Below are 14,512 nucleotides of genomic sequence, written 5' to 3' on the forward strand. Positions count from 1 at the left end.
AACCATCTTAAATTGCATGAAGGCACGTCTGACACACACTGAAGAGGTATTTTCTAATTGAAGAATTTTCTCGCATTTCTGCACAGGTAAATGTATCCAAAGTTCTCTTTCCGACCCATTCTTAATTTTATCAGAAGTATCTAAGCGTATTTTCATAATTAAATCATAAATAAATGATAATAAACTCTTTTGATATGGATTTGAACTTTTTTTTCCCCGTAACTTCAATTTGATGTGATATCGGAACAGAAAGTAAAATAACATTCAAAAAGTTTCTAATCTGTAAATATCAGAAAAAGTGTGATCTAGGGAAATCATATTTATTAGAAAACTGTTCAAAAGACATAAAACAATCAGCCATAAATAAGTCACGAAAACATAATTTTCCCTTTGTTTTCCGTAAAAGAAAAGCTTGATCAATTTAAACGGTTGAAAGAAAAAAAAAGATATGATAGAACTTGAGAGTATATATTTATTGTCCAAAAACTTTACAAAATTGAAACCATATTTCTATTTTACGTTTAATTATTGGATTTACCATTTGTTTATTCAATTTAGTAAGTGCAAAGGGGAGCAAAGCCTCTAAAATAGAAGCCAATGAAAACTCCTGTACAGACTCACACTCGAGGTTCATCCATCCTGGACACTAAGTTTCAACCATCTCTTGTGTCCAAAACGTTAAACATCGTATATTAATTGCCCAATAATAAAATCTAGGATCCGCCTTCCTTTTTTGACTGCTGTAAATATTTCTTCGTTAAGCAGGAATTTCTATTCTGCCGTATATATGAAGAAATTTTAGAATCAATAATATCAAAAAGAAAGATTTAGGGATAAAAATTGATATTGCATAAAATAGATACAGAAATTCAGGTAAAATAATCATCTCAATAGCATTAATGTAACCAATCCAAGGATAAGGACAATGGGGACCATTTAGTAAACAATTGTTTAACATGATCAATTAAGGGTAAACATTAACTTTAAATAAATTGTTGCGATTCTTAGTAATTTTAACACCCAAATAATTAATCAGCAACCAATCTAAATGATGACTGTCTACTCATCGAGAATTGCATATTTAATGGATAAAGCACACTTTTATTCAGAATCAGTTTATAGGCAGAAAAACTACTAAACTGAGGAAGTCGTGTTATTACTGCAGGAATGGATTTCTCTGGATTAGAAATATATAGTGACATATATCTGCATATTGCGATACTTTATGCGTCCCATTCCCATGAGTAACACCAAATAAGTTGGGTGAATCACAAATAGGGATGCCAAGGGCTGATAGTAAGAGGCTCAAAGGACAGCCTTGTCTAGTACCTTGGAAAAGCCTAAAGAAAGGGGATCTCTGATTATTAGTGAAACAGACGCCAAAAGTATATATCAATTGGATCCAAAATATAAATTTTGGGCTAAAATTAGATTTATCAAATACAGTAAAAAAAATTCCCATTCAAGTGTATCAAACGCCTTCTCGGTTTCGAGCAAGATAACATTTTGGAGTCTTAGATAAAATAGTGTATACAATGTTCATTAATCTCCAAACATTAAAATGTGAATAATGATTTTTAATAAATCCTGTCTGATCCTCAGAGACAATTTGTGGCAATACCTTCTTCAATCTAATTGCTAATATTTTAGAAAGGATTTTAGATTTCGCATTCAACAAAGATAGAGGTCTGTATGATGCACATTCAGTGAGATCTTTATCATTTTTAGGAATTAAAGAAATAGATGCTTCATAAAAGGATTGTGGTAATTTACCTATAAATAAAGCATCTTTAACATTTTTACCTAACCAGGAGAAAGTAAATCAGAAAAAGATTTGAAAAATTCAGCAGTATACCATCCAGACCAGGTGCTTTACCAGAATTCATTGACTAAATTGCTTACTTCCCCTTCAGTAATGGGTGTGACTAACACTAAACGTTCATTAACTGATAATTTCAGAATATTTAATTTCTTTTAAAATTCATGCATTATTGTAGAATCATCAGGAAATTCTGATTGTTACAAGGGGAATTGAATACAAGAGCAAGGATGTCCTTTTGCATTTGTACAGGGCCCTGGTGAGACCACACCTGGAATATTGTGTACAGTTTTGGTCTCCAGGTTTAAGGAAGGACATTCTGGCAGTTGAGGAAGTGCAGCGTAGATTCACTAGGTTGATTCCTGGGATGGCAGGGCTGTCTTACGCAGAGAGATTGGAGAGATTGGGCTTGTACACGCTGGAATTGAGGCGATTGAGAGGGGATCTGATTGAAACGTTTAAGATAATTAAAGGATTTGATAGGATTGAGGCAGGAAATATGTTCCAGATGTTGGGAGAGTCCAGTACCAGAGGGCATGGATTGAGAATAAGAGGTAGAGTTGAGGAAGAGCTTCTTCTCCCAGAGAGTTGTGCAGGTGTGGAATGCACTACCTTGGAAGACGGTGGAGGCCAGTTCTCTGGATGCTTTCAAGAAGGAGCTAGATAGATATCTGATGGATAGGGGAATCAAGGGATATGGGGACAAGGCAGGGACTGGGTATTGATAGTGAATGATCAGCCCCATGATAGAATGGCGGTGCAGACGCGAGGGGCCGAAAAGGTCTACTTCTGCACCTATTGTCTATTGTCTAAAAGATTTGTTAACTTCACCATGGTCAACCGTCAAAATACCTTCCCGTTTGCAAACCCTATTAATCTGAAGTTTTGCCAAATCACTTTTAATTGGTTACCTAATAATTTTCCTGATTTATTACCATATTTATAAAATAGACTCTTAGTTTTAAGTAACTAATCTTCAATCGGGGATGTTAATAACAAATGATGTTGCATCTGAAGTTCAATTCTCTCTTTATAAAGATTTAAAATGGGAGCAAAATAATATTTTCTATCAATTTCTTTAATATTATTAACCAATGTACATATTTCATTAAGAATTTTTCAATCCAGCAGAGTATGAGATAATTTGCCCTCAGATATATGTTTTAAAGGTATTGCATAATATCCCACTGAAAATTTCTTCAATTGAGTTAGTTGAAAAGAAAAAGGCAATCTGTTTTTTAATGAAATTAACAAAACTTGTGCCCTGAAGTAAAATAGAGATGAACCATCATTCATCATAGGATTCTGACAACAATTAAAATCTCCACCTAATATTACCATATATTCATTTAAATTGAGAAAAAATACAAAAACATGCTTAAAGAATTCAGGATAGTCAGTATTCAGTGCATAAATATTAACCAAAATTAATTTATCTTTATAAAGTTAATTAGTGTCTAATAGAGATCCAGAATATGGGTCTGAAATTGTATCATAGTGAAGAAATAAGTTCCAGGAGTCTAGAAAAAAGAAACACCTTTCACCTTAGTCAATGAGTGAAACTGCTGGCCTTTCCAAAACCTAAAGAAGTACTGATTATCCTCCTTCCTCACACGAGCCTCCTGCACAAACATAATCTGAGCATTCAGTCTATGAAAAACTCTACAAATCTTCTTGCATTTAATTGGATGATTCAAACCATTTGTATTCCATGAAACAAAATTAATAATTCCAAAATAATTAATGATATCTATTTTCCTTAAATAAACAATGTAGTATGTAAAGTGTTAACCATTTTGCATAGGAAACTCATGAATCAAGAAGAGGGAAAGTTTAAAGAGGAACCAGAAGATATGACAACAGAGACATTGTTGTAGCTTCAATTCAGCCCAAAAGAAAAATCCTAGACTAATAGCCCTATCCCCCACCCACAAAGACCAAAAACCTGGCCAATAGAGAGCCAGAGAACTATCTAAGAACCTCTCTACCCCCATCTCCCATGAGGAAAAATCTCCAAATTACAAAAAAAAATAAACAAGCCATCCATAGTCAAAAAATTACGAGGAATGTCAAACACTTTTCAGTGAAAACAGTCTATTGCAGACCGTTTTAAATGACAAAGGTCTTTAAAAATGACACAAAATACAATCTTAATAATACTTCAAGAAAAAAAAATCAGCAAATCAGAGACTTAATAATTTTCAAAAGCAAACAATTAAAAATAAAAAAGTAAAACAATGAAGGTAAAAGAAAGGAACTTTAACATGGAAACATAATGAACATCCGTACATCAGAACACAGTACGACTGTAATCAACCCAAGGGCAAAGGTATAAAGTGTCCAAATCTATAAGCTAGTTGTTAACTAATAAACCAGATATAAACAGACACAAAGGAATGGTAAATTTCATAGACATCCATACACAAATATTGATCTTCGAAATATTAGACATCTGCATTCAAGCTTAGATCTTCGAGAAATTGTTTTGCTTCATCCATGGATTTAAAGCATTTGAATGATCTATGAGGCAGAACAACCCTTAGGTGAAAGGGATATAACAAAGCTGGATGAAGATTCCTCTGATATAATTCTGACATCACCATTTTAAAATGCGATCTTTCTTGCATAACCTGAGGACAACAATCTTCAACAAAATGAAACCTAAGATGCTCGTGCTCAGTAACTCCTTTCTGATGAGCAATCGGAATGAAGAGCTCCTTAGTATTCATATTGTGACATCAAAGAATTACATGACGCGGTTTTAACCCTTTCGATCGTTTTGGTTTCAGCGCCCGATGTGCGCGGTCGAGCGCATGAAGAGAAGAAAAAACCTCTGAGCCAAAGACCTCCATTCAGAATTGAGAAAAAACTGAGTAAGATCCCAGCTCTCAATGTCCTCACTGTGTCTATTATTCGCAAATTCAGTCTGTGGCTTCGACTCTCCAAATCAATAATCTTGACTTTATTCTGCTCCAATGTATGAGTGATCGAAGTTTGTTTCTTTTCCAAAGAATTCAATTTGTGATCTCTCTGTTTTCCAGCTTATAAGGCACTGAAATTTGTCACTGCTGTTTTTCATTCTTCTTTTCAAGTGTTGCCAATCCACCTTAGCTCTCCTTGAACCATAATTCCAAGGTACTAAACCTTTTATCAAGTTTTTCATCCAAAAGATTCGAGATAGCCTGTGAAGTAAGTTGAAACTCTTTAGGCTGTTCAAAGACATCTTCTTTCTTCCCATTTCCGTTGCCAGTTTCCTCGCCTTCAGCTAATACCTTTCTTCCTCTATAAGCCATTTCAGTCGATTAAAATTCAAATTCAAACATATAAAAGTGTTATAAACACTTTGTTAAAGATATTAAAGGGGTGGTAAGTAAATATAAAATGAGTGGAGCAAGGCCCGAAAGCTACCCACTCCATGTAGCGCCTCCAAGAAAGTCTTTTACCTAATGAGGCCTAACATGCACATTCCCAAAAATGTAGCTATGCGTCGTGGTGACACAGACCGCAAGAACTGTGAATGGTTCACTTGGCAGCAGCCAGTTTCCTCCTATGAATTTCCAGTTGCTTTGAAGTTGGGAAGTGGACCAAGTCGAGGAAAGGTTACGTGATGTAGTCAGAAAATATGTACATTTGCATGACTCTTCAACGGCAGAGAATAAACATTTGAAAATGGCATCAAATTCGTGCAAAGAAATTTCCACAAACATCGGTTTGGACATTGTGGACTGCACAAAGTAATGGGGAAACTTCTCTTTCCTGCGCTGCAGTAATTTCAATAAAAGTAACTCTTGTTCAACATCGATTAGCTCCAACTCCAACAAGATGTAGTCAGCAGTCGCCGTCGTTCCCAACTCAGCACGAGTCAATGCAACACAGTACCACAGAACCCCAACGCCAACTCGCGTTTTGGCAGAGTGACACAGACACAAGAACACACAAGTAGCATCTATGCAGAGGTAAAATTCAGGCTTCAGACGGTGAATGGCTTCTCCCCAGTGTGAACTCGCAGGTGTACCTTCAGATTAGATGACTGACTGAATCTCTTCCCGCAGACTGAGCAGGTGAATGGCTTCTCCCCAGTGTGAACTGACTGGTGTGCTTGTAGTTGGGATGACCCAGTGAATCCCTTCCCACAGTCTGAGCAGGTGAATGGCCTCTCTCTGGTGTGAACTAGCTGATGTGCCTTTAGATGACATGACTGAGTGAATCCCTTCCCACATTCTGAGCAGATGAATGGCCGTTCCCCAGTATGAACTCTTCGATGTACCTTCAGTTGAGATGATGTGATGAATCCCTTCCCACAGTCTAAGCAGGTGAATGGCCTCTCTCCAGTGTGAACTCTCTCATGTAGCTTCAGTTTAGATGAGCAAGTGAATCCCTTTCCACAGTCCGAATAGGTGAACGGCCGCTCCCCGGTGTGAACTCGCTGGTGAGCCATTAGGTTGTATGACTGAGTGAATCCCCTCCCACAGTCTGAGCAGGTGAATGACCTCTCCCCACTATGAACTGACTGGTGTCTCAGTAGCTGAGTTGACAAAATGAATCCCTCCCCACAGTACAAACAGGTAAACAGCCTCTCCCCAGTGTGAACTGACCTGTGTGCTCGTAGGTGGGCAGACTGAGTGAATCCCTTCCCACACTCTAAGCAGGTGAATGGCCGCTCCCCAGTGTGAACTCGCTGATGTACTTTCAGCTTAAATGACTGAGTGAATCCCTTCCCACAGTCTGAGCAGGTGAATGGCCTCTCTCCAGTGTGAACTCGCTGATGCACCTTCAGTTCAGATGAGCAAGTGAATCCCTTCCCACAGTCCGAGCAGGTGAATGGCCGCTGCCCGTTGTGAACTCGTTGGTGTACCATTAGGGTGGATGACCGAGTGAATCCCTTCCCACAGTCTGAGCAGGTGAATGGCCTCTCTCCAGTGTGAATTCTCTCATGTACCTTCAGTTCAGATGACTGAGTGAATCCCTTCCCACAGTCCAAGCAGGTGAACGGCCTCTCTCCAGTGTGAACTCTCTGATGTACCTTCAGTTGGAATGACCAAGTGAATCCCTTCCCACAGTCCGAGCAGGTGAACCGCCACTGCCCGGTGTGAACTTGTTGGTGAGCCATTAGGGTGGATTACCAAGTGAATCCCTTCCGACAGTCTGAGCAGGTGAACGGCCGCTCCCCGGAGTGAATTTGCTAGTGAACCATTAGGTCAGATGACCGAGTGAGTCCTTCCACAAATTCAGCAAAGGACCAGCCTCTGCCCAGTGTGATCTGACTGGTGTGTCCACAGGTGGGATGACCGACTGAATCCCTTCTCACACACAGAATAGGTGAATGGCCTTGTCCCAGTGTCAACTTGGTGATGTCCCTTCAGATAAAATGACCAACTGTATCCATTCCCACTGTCTGAGCAGACGAGCAGATTTTAACAGGGTTCCTCACCTGTTTAAAATGACCGGTGTGCCAGTCGTTCAGATGACCGAGTGAATCCCTCCCCACAGTCTGAGCAGGAAGGATGATCGAGTGAATCCCTTGCTCCACTTCTTAAGTATCTGGACAGAGACAGCAAAACTGGTGTTTTGTTTTCGAGATTCCCGCAGACAAATTCCTTGCCATTTTTAACCTGTAAAAAGATTTACAAAATCCATCAGTGTGTTTAAGACAACATTTCAGATGAGATCACTTGAGTTGCCAAGGTGTGATCTGACATCACACTGCTACAGTGAGGTTTAACCCAAACAGGAGAGAGAAATCATTTTCTGACTGGGCAGAGTGCTGGTATCTGGAATGACCATCAAACTCTCTGTTGTTCTTCCTGTCTCTGTAAGAATGGGGCATTTCTGCCATCCCCAATCTGCGACCTGGCTGTTTGACTCTCCATTGGTATTATTCCCTGTTCCCACTGAGCTGCATGGGTGCTGGCCCCACAGTAACTAAAACAATCTCACGCAAATATCTGGCAGTGCATTCCATGCACCTACAACTCTCTGTGTAAAAAACTTACCCCTGACATCCCCTCGGGATCTATTTCCAAGCACCTTAAAACTCAGCTCCCTTGTGTTAGACATTTCAGCCCTGGGAAAACAAACCTCTGGCTGTGCACACGATCAATGCCCCTCATCATCCTATACACCTAGAAAAGGCTCTAAACACAAACAAGGAAATTACACATTGCTTTGAGGATGTGTTAGAAGTATAGAATATCAAGAGAGTATAGATAGGGTAAATGCAAGCAGCTTTTTCCACTGAGGTTGGGTGGGATGACAACCAGAGGTCATGGGTCAGTGGGGAGGGTGAAAATTTAATGGAAACATTTGGAAAAGCTGTTTACTGAAATGATCGTGAGAGTGTGGAATGAGATGCCAGCACAAGTGGTGAATATGAGCACAGTTTCACCATTTAAAAGAAGTTTGGATGGGAGCCTGGATAGTAGGGGTATGGATGTGTGTAAAAAGAGCCCAAAGAATATCGGGGACCAAATTCACCACAACCACAAACTGTTCCTGCTGCTGCTACCATCCAGGAAATGGTAAACCAGCAAAAGGAACAACAAGCTGTGGGACATCATCTTCCACCAGGCCATCAGACTGATTAATTGATTTCAATGTTTTCTTGACTGTCCTATATATAAACTAATTATTATAAATCAATTTAAATTACACATTGCATATTTAGATGGTAACATAACGTAAATATTTCTACACATCTATATGAAGGATGTACATAATAAAGTCAATTCAATTCACCATCTCCACTATCTGTTCTGTCATTTTAGCTCCCATTCCCCCTACAACTTACTTTAACCATATCAGCACCCCCCACTACCTCTAGTAAGCCTTACCACTAAGATATTAGTCGCCCTAACTGTTCTGTTCCCCTAACTAACAAATCCACTTATCAGCCCTTTGAATTTCCTCCCCCCAACAGTTTCTAAAGTGTTCCACCCGTTGTTAGAGTACTCTCGATGGCTATTTAACCTCATTCCCCTTCCTGACTCTCAACCAGTTTCCTATGTCCTGCACCTTGGGTGTAATTCACTTCTCTTCATGTCATATCTATCACCCCCTTCCAACTGCTGGATGATCTGGAATTCACCCATTTCAAGATCCAACACCTTAAAGTGCAGGGTTACAAGCTGCAGCTGGATGCACATCTAGTAGGTGAGGGCATCAGGGACACTGGATGTCTCCCCTCCTTCCCTCCAATATCCCCTATAATTTGTAATATCCAGTGTGCAGATAAATCTTGTACTGTGCATTTTTTACCCTGCGACAAGATGTGCACAGTGAATTTTATATAGAGAGGTATTCATTTTAAAATCTAGCAAATCACTGTCAATAGGAACTTTGATCTCCTCTGGGTTTGATCCAGTTCATCTGCACTCTCACACAACCTATGTAGCAGGCCTGTAATGGATAATGAAGGATTTTCTCACCAAAGCTTTTGCATTTTGTCCATATGTGGTTTGCTTGCTAAATTACGCTTTAAAAAGTCAGATTTCCAAATATCACTCCACTTCTTCCCACTTACAAATTCTCCAGCAACATTTGTATCACCACAATGCAACAGGTATCACCAGTTTCTGTATTCTACATAAATATTTCCCCTGAACCCTCCCCCAGGTGACTGACGGTGGTGAACTCAGTGATGGCAATGCCAATGAATATGAAGGGAAGGGCAGTAGTCTGTCTCACTGGAGTCTGGCACATTTGTGATCTGAAAGTTACTTGTTGCCCAGGCCAAAAGAGTTTGATATCATTATGTACCCAGAGAGAATGGGACAAAACATGCTCTCACCGGTAGAAAAGTCCAGAACAAGAGGAGGTAGAGAAAGCAGGCCAGGCAGCATCTATGGAAAAGAGTACTAATGCTGAATTCCGCCGACATTGCGTGTGTGTTGCTTGGATTTCCAGCATCTGCAGTTTTTCCTCTTGTGATTGGAGGCAGAACAAAGGTGATTTTCTCAACTGCGGATGTAAAAGATTTTGTTCCCTTTCTCCGAGTTCCTAATCCTTGCATTTAGATGGCTGGAGCTCAGCTCTGTCTGAGAGATCCATCGGTTCCCATTCCCTCATCAGCCGGAAGCTCCCCGGGACCCGTGTACGGATCGTGGGGCTGAGAGAGAGGGAAGAGGGCAGGACTGTCCCGGGATTGCGGGTCATGGTGTTGGGATTTCTCAGGAATTACCCGAAATCGGTGTTTAAGACAAAAAGTCAGAGGATCGCTCTTACCTGCTCTGATATTTCCAAGGCCTTCTGTGTACTGCGCGCATGCGTGAAACTTGGAGACGTCACAGGGCTGACGCCTGCGCATTTCATCAGTGTTTCAACGCGGGTCAATTTTTTTCGCGCAGGCCCTTATGGGTAGTGAGGGTGCCATTAAAAATTTCTGCAAGCAGCGGTTCAATGTCCACACCTCATTTTTTTTCTTGTATGTATAGAAAAATCTGCAGCTATTTTAACGCAGAAAGTGGTTTCCAGAAACAATATACTCAATATCAACGTGTATCCCATAACAGCGACGGTGGTAGATTCGGATACAATAGGGGCTTTTAAGAGACTCTTAGATAGGTACATGGAGCTTAGGAAAATAGCTGGCTATGCGGTAGGGTAATTCTAAGCAGTTTCTACAGTAAGATACATGGCTGGCACAACAGCGTCTGTAATGTGTTGTGGATTTATATATTTCCATGAAATTCAAGAGAAATCTCCTATCCCACAGAGTGGTGATTAGTTACAACCTGTAATCTCCGGGAAAGCGAGAGGGGAACGGCAGGGGTAGATGTACTGAAATGGAACAGAAAAATGGGCAGCGACCAGATCGGCCGAGTTGCCTCTCTAGTATATATTGTGAATACCTGAGACACGGGATCTGATACAGAACTATTTATCTTTCACAGCTCCACAATATTAAACATCAGTCTAGTTTAAGGCTAACATCAGCAGAACAGACTCCTCCAATGCTCAGTTACCAGGATTCAGTCCTGGGTGCGATGATCAACCGCAAGAACTGCAGAATATGTCAGTATCAGTCCCTCATGAACCCGCAGCTGCCTTCAGTCACCGTGATGTTGAAACATTTAACATAGAGCTGATTTGAACTTCCTTCCTGATGTGAAGTTTCTGGTGTTGCAGCAGCTGGGATGATTGAGTAAAACTCTTTGCTCACTCCGGACAGAAATGTGGCCTCTATTTAGTGTGAACTCACCGGAGCATCACAAGGTGGGTTAACTGAATGAGTCTCTTCACACACATAGAGCAGGTGAACGGCCGCTTCCCAGAGCGAAGCTGTTGGTGTATCTGCGATGCCCGACTGAATCCCTTCCAAAATGAGAGCCAGTGAATGACGTCACACTGCTATTAACGTCATGGCGATGTATCCAATCAGATCACGGACATGGGCACGTGTTCGGGCTCTCCTTGTAGCGAGTCAGGCGCTGTCTTCTCCCGCATCTCCGCCTCCACATTCAAGAATCGGCGGCATTCAAGCGCTGGTGAACTGACAGATATAGCGGAAATAACGAGCTGTTGCGTTTGTGATTCCTATACACAAATCCTTTGACTTTTCTACACTGTTAAAAGTTTACAAAGCATATCAGTGGGCGAAGGACAGAATTTCAACTCAGATAATTTTAGTCTCCATGGTGCCTTCTGATATAAAAAAAAAGCACTGTCACAACTCTAAACAATTTGGACGAACAAGATTTCACCTTCTAACTGGCCACAGTTCCGGCATCAGGCACAACATCAAACTCTCTGCTTCCCGCTCTGTATCAAAATGGATCATTCCTCCCCTTCATCAGTCTGTGACTTGGCTCAGTTTGTCTGTCTCCTTCGCGTTCTGAGCATGCGCCACACACCCACTGAGATCACATTTTATTTACACGGCTGTGACTAGAGACTTTCTGATTATTATGTCCCTCCCGGCATTTGACGGTGGTAAACTCAGAGTCAGCAAGGGTATTGAACCTCAGGAGTAGGTAATTAGGCTGATTCGCTGGAGATCGATAAACTGCCGGTAGTGTGTGGCAGTCATTTTCAGACTGGAAGGAGGTAGCGTTTGGAGTACCCCAGAGATCAGTCCCTGACCACAGTTGTTCACAGTTTAATGTCCTGGCGGAGGCAGCGGGATGTAAGATGTCCCAGTCTGCTGGTGACGCAGAAAGAGTGGAGTTGGTGGAGGGGAGGCTATTCACATGCAAATTCGTAGATTTGCAGTCAGTACAGTGCACTGTGGGGCTGCAGTGGTGGGTTCCATTGCTGGAATCACTGTATATCATTGTGGGCTATGAGGATTTTTTGAATAAAGCGGCATTCTCCAATTTGGAATCTCAAGTCAAGGAGCAGGCCTATCAATTCTATATCTAATTTGTATTTATGGCATTGTGATAACCAAATACTATAGCCCTCCACGACCTCTCTATCCAGTCCTTTCAATATTCGACTTCATTCGTAAATTTGGCCACAGGACCATCAATACTGTCATTCGATGCATTGACATAGAGCATAAAAAGAAACTTTGCCAACACAGCCCCTGTGGACCTCTGGGGTAGTAATCTCGGGATTGCGGCCTGCGCCACGTGCTATCGATGAAAGAATAGCATGATCAGGCGTATTCATATGTGGGTGAGAGACTTGAGTAGGGGGTAGGGCTTCAGGTTTGGGGAATGGGCAAAGAAGTGGCAAATGAAATACAAAGTTGTAAAGTGTATGGTCTCACACTTTGGGGGAAGAAAGAAGAGGGCAGACTATTGTTTAGATGGAGAGATAATTCAAAATGCAGAGATGCAATTGGACTTGGGAGTCCTTGTGCGGGATACCCTAAAGGTTAACTTCCAGGATGGGTCTGTGGTGAAGAAGGCAAATGCAATGTTGGCTTTAATTTCTAGAGGTATAGAATAAAAAGAGCAGGGATGCCATGGTGACGCTCGTTATGGCACTCCTGAGGTCACACAGACTATTGTGTTCAGTTTTGTGATAATTATTTTAGAAATGATATACTGACGTTGGAGAGGGTTCAGAGAAGATTCACGAGAATGATTCCAGGAATGAAAGGGTTACCATAAGAGGAACGTCTGGCCGCTCTTGGGCTGTATTCCCTCGAGTTCAGGAGAATAATGGGGATCTCATAGAAACATTCTGAATGTTAAAAGGCCTGAACAGATTAGATATATTAAAGTTAATTTCCCATGATAGGGGATACTAGGACAAGAGGGCATGACTTCAGAATTGAAGGACGTCCATTTCGAACAGAGATGGGAGAAATTACTTTAGTCAGTGGGTGGTAAATCGGTGGAACTTGTTGCTATGAGCGGCTGTGGAGGCCAAGTCACTGGGTGCACTTAAGGCAGGGATAGGTAGGATCTTGATTAGCCAGCGCAACAAAGGGTATGGGGTGAAGGCAGGGAAGTGGGGATGACTGGAAGAATTGGATCAGCCCATGACTGAATGGCGGAGCAGACTCGATGGGCCGAATGGTCTACTTCTGCATCAATATTTTATGGTCTTATGGTCCATTCCACCGTTTCGACCTGCCAAAGTGCAGCCAATATTTCTGGGTATATGACCCATTCATATGAGAATTTAGCCTTTTCTATTTCTCTCAGCTTCTCATAAATGTGTACAGTTTAGTTAAGCTTCACTCCACAATTTCCAAAGCAACAACCAGGTCAGTCAAATTGTTTCACACAATTAAAATAGTTCATTACACTTTTAAAAAATATATATTTTTGCACTATTTATATAATTTAACTATTTAATATGTATACTCTTATTTTAAACCACAATTGTTAAAATCTATGGTTATGAATTAGGTTCTACTGCTGCCGCAGGGACAATGAATTTCATGACATATGCCGGTGCTGTTAAACCTGATTCTGATATGGGAGACCCACCACCAGTCACCTGATCCCAGTTACCGCAGATCGTAATGTGAGATTGAAGCCCTTTCCATTTATTTGCATTCCACAGAAATGACAACAGTTCAGTTTCCTTCTGAGGTTCCAGAGCAGACGCTCAGTCCGTGTAATATTTCCACACAATTAAAATGGGGAATTTGTTTATTCTTATCATGTCCCGAGACACAGTGAATATCTTGCCTGACGTACCACCCACACAGATCGATACGTTACAACAGTACATTGAGCTGATATACGACAGAACAATCACTGTAACAAGGCATTCCGTCTGCAGAGAAAGTGCCGTGCAGATAGACATATGGTGCAGGGTCACGTCGAGTTACATTGTGAGGCCGAGTCCATTTTATCATTCATTTGGCTTATTGACACAGACAGGAAGCCGACCTTGAGCCGGGTGGTTCGCGCTTTAAGGCTTTTGTATCTCTCCCCGATGGGGGAGCGGGTTTGCAGCTAGAATGTCCAAGTTGTGAGGATCTTTGAGTATGTGTCCTGCTTTTCCCAGGCAGGGGAAGTGTAGGAAGAGTCCATGGAGGGGAGGCATGTTTCTCTGATGTTCTCTGCAGTTCCTTGCAGTCATGGGCTGAGCCGTAGCCATACGAAGGCGTGAAGTATCGACAAGAAGCTCAGAGACCTCGGCCTTTAGCCTGCCTTGTGCAGCTGGATCCTGGACTTCCTGTCAGATCGCCGGCAGGTGGTAAGAGTGCGCTCCCCCACCTCTGTCTCTCTGAACCTCAGCACACATACCCCACAGGGTTGTCTCTTTGCCCCATCCTTTACTCTCTGTATT

The 14,512-nt window shown here is 41.5% G+C and overlaps 1 protein-coding gene across 1 annotated transcript; it reads right to left on the reverse strand.

The window, feature by feature from the left end:
* Window positions 1-304: 304 nt before the first annotated feature.
* LOC132389818 (zinc finger protein 229-like) lies at window positions 305-10,068 on the reverse strand. Its single transcript, XM_059962373.1, has 2 exons — window positions 10,040-10,068; window positions 305-7,431 (listed from the first exon to the last, which is right to left on the reverse strand). The coding sequence occupies exon 2, from the start codon at window positions 6,927-6,929 to the stop codon at window positions 5,790-5,792; it is 1,140 nt and encodes a 379-aa protein (XP_059818356.1). The 5' UTR covers window positions 6,930-7,431; window positions 10,040-10,068; the 3' UTR covers window positions 305-5,789.
* Between the last annotated feature and the right edge of the window lie 4,444 nt (window positions 10,069-14,512).

Source organism: Hypanus sabinus, unplaced genomic scaffold, assembly GCF_030144855.1.
Source record: "Hypanus sabinus isolate sHypSab1 unplaced genomic scaffold, sHypSab1.hap1 scaffold_668, whole genome shotgun sequence".
NCBI classification, from domain to species: domain Eukaryota; kingdom Metazoa; phylum Chordata; class Chondrichthyes; order Myliobatiformes; family Dasyatidae; genus Hypanus; species Hypanus sabinus.